Source organism: Carlito syrichta, unplaced genomic scaffold (genome assembly GCF_000164805.1).
Source record: "Carlito syrichta isolate Samal-C Ts95f unplaced genomic scaffold, Tarsius_syrichta-2.0.1 Scaffold303242, whole genome shotgun sequence".
Classification (NCBI taxonomy): domain Eukaryota; kingdom Metazoa; phylum Chordata; class Mammalia; order Primates; family Tarsiidae; genus Carlito; species Carlito syrichta.
In genome coordinates, this window is record NW_007247338.1 from 775,871 (window position 1) to 781,432 (window position 5,562).

The 5,562-nt window shown below is 41.4% G+C and overlaps 1 protein-coding gene across 1 annotated transcript in view; it reads left to right on the forward strand.

Annotated features, from left to right (window-relative positions):
- RNLS (renalase, FAD dependent amine oxidase) overlaps nucleotides 1-4,965 on the forward strand; it is a gene marked incomplete at its 3' end in the record, with an annotated part of 232,521 nt that extends 227,556 nt beyond the window's left edge. The window contains exon 5 of the mRNA XM_008058196.2: nucleotides 4,792-4,965. Coding sequence (XP_008056387.1) covers nucleotides 4,792-4,965 — 174 coding nt within the window. The remainder of the gene's footprint in view (nucleotides 1-4,791) is intronic.
- Between the last annotated feature and the right edge of the window lie 597 nt (nucleotides 4,966-5,562).

Sequence of the window (5,562 nt, forward strand, 5' to 3'; positions counted from 1 at the left end):
CGGAGCCGAGACCCTGAGTGGAGTCCCTGTTCTGCCTGTCCTTGCTCTGACTGTGAGCAGTGACTGCCTCCTGGGTTCAGTTTTCCTACTTGGGAAATGGGATGTTGGGTAATGTCCTCAAAGAGGGACAGAAGAGGGTCCACACAAGATTGAGCCTAGGAAAGAAGGTCCTGGTGGACCGTGGCGCCTCTATGTGCTTGCAGGAGCGGGGGCGCTGCCACTGCTGCTGGCCCCTGCTCCCTCCCACCCACCGCCTCCCCAGGCTGAAAGCCACTCTGATGGAAGCCCCCTGCCCTGCTCTGCTCCCCTTCTCCCTTCCCCCACTCCTGCCTCTGGGAACTGAATGTGGGACATTGACCTAAAAATTCCCTTCGTTTGGGTAGCAGAGATCATTCTCAGAAAGCAGTATTTTCTTACAATTCCAGTGTATAAGAAAAAAACAATAACAAAACCTATGACCTCAGAGCAAAGTATTGATGAAAAAGCATGCGCGTGCACACACACACACACACACACACACACACACAGAGAGAGAGAAATAAGCTCAGTGGGAGGCATTTTGCTTTACTATTATTATTTATTTATTTCTAACTTTAAAATTATGTATTTATTTTTATTTTTATTTTCGTTTTTTGTGTTGGAGTCTCCCTCTGTCATCCAGACTAGAGTGCAGTGGCCGCTCCCGGCCACCGGAGCCTCGACCTGCTGGGCTCTGGCGATCCTTCCGCCTCAGCCTTCCGAGTAGCCAGAATTACAGGCGTGCGCTACCACGCCCGGCTAATTTTTTGATTTTATTGTAGAGATGAGGTCTCGCCTGCCCAGGCGGGTCTCGAACCCGCGGGCTCAGGCAATCCACTCACCTCAGCCTCCCAAAGGCGCGGGATTACAGGCTGAGCCACCGAGCCTGGCTCACAATGGGAATTTTAAGACAGAAAGCAGGTCATGTCTGTCCTTGGTTCATAACCAGTGGTGGCTTCCCACGTTAATCCAAATAAAATCCTCAGAAGAGACACATGTCCCTGATGGCCTATATAAAATAACCTCACCTACACCTGTTCCTTATTCCTTCACCCTCTTTTTGTTATAGCTCTTAACACCCATTGGCATGCCCTTTACTTGGTTACTTATTTATAATTGGCCTCTCTACCACTGGTATGTAAGCTACATGAGAGCAGGGACTTTATCTTTCTGTTTTATAGCTCTGGTATCCAAAACAGTATGCATGGCATAAAGTATGCAATGGATGGATGGACAGGAGGATGAATGGATGGATGATGGGTGGGTGGATACAAGGATAAGATTGTCACCAAAAAGCATAGAAAATAAGCAGACTATGTATTAGTCCTCTTTTATAGGTTAGGATACTAAGAGAATGAAATCATATTAGTAAAAAAGAAAAGTGAAATTATTTACTCAGTGTTATTCAGGAGTACAGTCAGGTCTCTCTTTCTCTTTCTCTCTCTTTCTCCTTCCTCCTCTTACTATTGTTCTCTCTCTGCCTTTCATCTTTCCCAAACCCACACATGTACCTACACATGCATGCAAAATCATGCTCAAGGAGGATGAAATAAGAACATTCTCCTCATTAATGGAAGTACAAAGTACTACCCTGTTTGCTACAATTTCTAGCCAATTTACATCATAGCAGTAAAACTTTTATATTATATACCTATGTGTGTGAGATACATATGCATATATATAATTACAAGAATTATATAAGCCTATTGGTGCAGAATCAAGTGAAGATGACATCCAGGTAAAGATTATACTGGAATTAGGCATTTTCTATAAACCTTGGTTTGTGGTCGTATCTCCTTTCTGAATACATGGTAAGAAAGAATCTATTGTTTTGCCTGCCAAAATATATATATCTGGAATCTACTGCTGGTTCCTTCAACATTTTGCATGAAAGCTTTTTCAAATAAGATGGGACGTTGATTGGGTCCTTTCTGCCTTGCAACAGTCAAAAACTTTTAAGGTCCTGAAGATGATTTTTTTTAATAAGTGAACATGTCCAGAAATTGAGATTGTTTTAGTCAGAAGTCTTACCTTCCTGTTCTCAGAATGAATTGTAGCGTCCCTGGAGTAGAAAAGGGTGTTTAAGGTTAATTGCTGTTGCTATATAGATATCAACTACTTTTTCAAAGGGCTATCCGATGGGATTTGCCACTTGGCAGTTTGTCTAAAAACTAGCGGAAAATGTAGGGAGCGGGGACGGTCCAATTTGGTTGTCAACCTAGTTGATCCTTCAGTTTTGAATAAATGACAATAATAATGTCTTGGGCCCTTTCAGTTACTAAAGAGCTAACTACACAGTTTTGTTTGGTTGAATTTCAGTTTAGAAAATTGGAAACTTAGTGTATGTTTTCAACTGATAGCATTAATATCTTTCACCTCCTTCCTCTTAGAAACATTAAGCATAACGTCAAGACATAACTTGAAAAGCAGATTGATTTTTTTTTAATGAAGCCTAAATTCATTGTGTGTAACGAGACCAATTTCAGATCATTCTTTCATCAAGTAGTTAAAGCTTTTTTTTTTTTTTTGAGTTGGAGTCTCACTCTGTCGCCCAGACTGGAGTGCAGTGGCCGCTCCCGGCCACCGCAGCCTGGACCTGCTGGGCTCCGGCGATCCTTCCTCCTCAGCCTTCCGAGTAGCCGGAATTACAGGCATGCGCTACCACGCCCGGCTGATTTTTTGATTTTTTGTAGAGATGAAGTCTCGCTGCCCAGGCAGGTCTCGAACCGACGCCGCTCAGGCAATCCACTCACCCCAGCCTCCCAAAGGCGCGGGATTACAGGCTGAGCCCCCGAGCCCGGCTTAGTTAAAGCTTTTAATAAGGCAGAAAATGATGGTTAAAGGGAACGATAGCTTTTGCTCATGAGTATAAAATAACCATTCATGTCATAGGATAGAGCAATGCCAAAGTTCATTTTGAAACTCAGACTTGCAGATGAGCAGAGAAAAGTGTGGGATTAGTATGGATATATGTGTAATTCCAATGTGGGAACTCTGGCTTCATCTTGACTGCACAACTTGGAAGCTGTGTAACCAAGGGCAAGTTACTTACCTATCTGAAGCTCAACTTCTGGAGATATAAAATGAGGATGGTAAAATCACCTATTTTGGCAGGGCTTTTGTGAAAATTAAATGAGGTCATAGTTCTTTTTTTTTGAGTTGAAGTCTCACTCTGTCGCCCAGACTGGAGTGCAGTGGCTGCTCCCAGCCACCGCAGCCTCGACCTGCTGGGCTCCGGCGATCCTTCCGCTTCAGCCTTCCAAGTAGCCAGAATTACAGGCATGCGCTACCACACCCAGCTGATTTTTTGATTTATTGTAGAGATGAGGTCTCGCTGCCCAGGCAGGTCTCGAACCCGCGGGCTCAGGCAATCCACTCACCTCAGCCTCCCAAAGGCGCGGGATTACTGGCTGAGCCTTTGAGCCTGGCGAGGTCATATTTCTAAAAATGTTTTGTAGCTATAGTTCCAAAAGTGTTTTGTAGCTGTGATAACATATAGGATTTTACTGTGCTGTAATAATTCACCAAATACTCTTCCTGCCTCTCTCTATCTCCTAAAGCCACTTCTCTAAGGTTTAATGAAAGTTGCCTCCCATCCTTGAGGTCTGCTTATTCCTACTGTTTCAGGTTAGGATACTTCTCACTAAGTAAATGAAAATTTCTGGTAGCATCCATATCTGAACTAGCCTGCCTAAGCCAGACTAGAACTAAGGCCTTCTCTGAAACTCAAATTATTATTGTACATACATGACCAAGCAGCTCCCTAAGACCTTTAGGGGAATTGGAGATAGAAATTAAAAAGTGGAGGAAATCTCTTCTTTCCCCACCAAAGATGGAATATTGTTCCATTTTTCTCAATATTTTTTCTGTCTATAACAGAAAAATTACTATTTAATGAACACTTATTAAATGCCAAACACTGCGCTATGCATTATTTCATGTAATCATCATGACAGGCTAATGCATTCTGTACTGTTGTGCTACTTATAGACAAGGGAACTATCATGAGAGTAATTAAGTAGCTTGAGTAGTGTCACAAATCTAGTAAGTGACAGTCAGGATTTGAACCCAAACCTGCCCAATTCCTTTTCCAGGCCTTTTCCATTATTCACTTTCAACGTTTCATCTTCTTTTGCAAGTCTGTGTTTGCCTTTTTATCCTTTTGTATTTCATCCTTGGTGTGCCAATAATGACTGAGGCAGTAGCCTGGCACAAAGATGCCTAAAGTGTGGTCTCTCTGCTTAAGGAACTGTTATAATAGCAGAAAGATGACAGAAAACAGACCACTCTATGACATGGAAGAATTTAAGAAGTTAACTGATAGAGCACCAGCCCCCTCCCCTGTAACATAGAAATAACGCTCTGCCCTAAAAGATTGTTATGATAGAGTGAAATGTTTGTGTCAAGTATTTAGCAAAGACCCTGACTTATACTAAGTTGTCCGTATTGCAAATCTAATGTGTCCAGACAGTCCAAGGACAGTAACTAGGAGACCAAGCTAGAAAAGCAAGTTGGAGCCAGATTTGGGTAGCCTTGAATGCCAGTCCAAAGAGTTTAGACCTTCAGCCTGATAAGAGCAATTGCGCCAAGTTAGCAATCATTCTGAGAAGAAATTAGAACTGATGTTATTTTACATTACCTCTCAAAATTCATTGTGAGTGAGATGGAGTTGATGGAAACAGTTGGAACCAGTTTAAAGGAGTTTTGTATTTGATGTACTAAAAAGAAAGATGATATTTTCAAGTTTAATGCCTTTTATTTTTTCTTCCACAGTAATTAGTGAATGCCAGAGGCAGGAACTGGAGGCCGTGAGCTACTCCTCTCGCTATGCTCTGGGCCTCTTTTATGAAGCTGGCACGAAGATTGATGTCCCTTGGGCTGGGCAGTACATCACCAGTAATCCCTGCGTACGCTTCGTCTCCATTGATAATAAGAAGCGCAATATAGGTCAGTACCCCCATTATTTCCTTTAAATACAGTAACAATGGTGGGTGTAGATCATGAAAAATGCTGTTTAATTGAGTGTTGCCATTCTGAACAGAGCAAGCATTTAACTCCAAGCCACAGGGGATAAAATTTAATGTCACATTTGGCCAGTAATAAAATACACAGTGAAACCAGCAAAGTTTTTCACAAAATCATTCACCACATGGTTTGTATTACTGAGTTCAGGAAAATAGTGTCAGAAGGTTTAAGATTTCAAAATGACCCAAGTTATAATGCTTTAGTAGACCTATCTATATGCAAATTTATCTCTCATCATTTGTTTCCTGGTAGGGTTTATTTTTGCTTGTTTGGTTTGGGCTTTTTAAAATTTGGTAAGTGCTGCTTTTTCACTCCCCTGGCTACAAATAAAAGGTGAATTTTACTGTTATGAAAATCCTTCTTTTTAATATAACTTTATTTTTTATTTACATTTCATCTGAAAAAATATGGTAAAATTACTTTGTATGCAAAGTAATTATTATGATGGGTAATATGTTTCATGAGATCTTTACTAGAATGTGATGAAATCTGTACTCCACTTTTTTGTTGGATATTGTT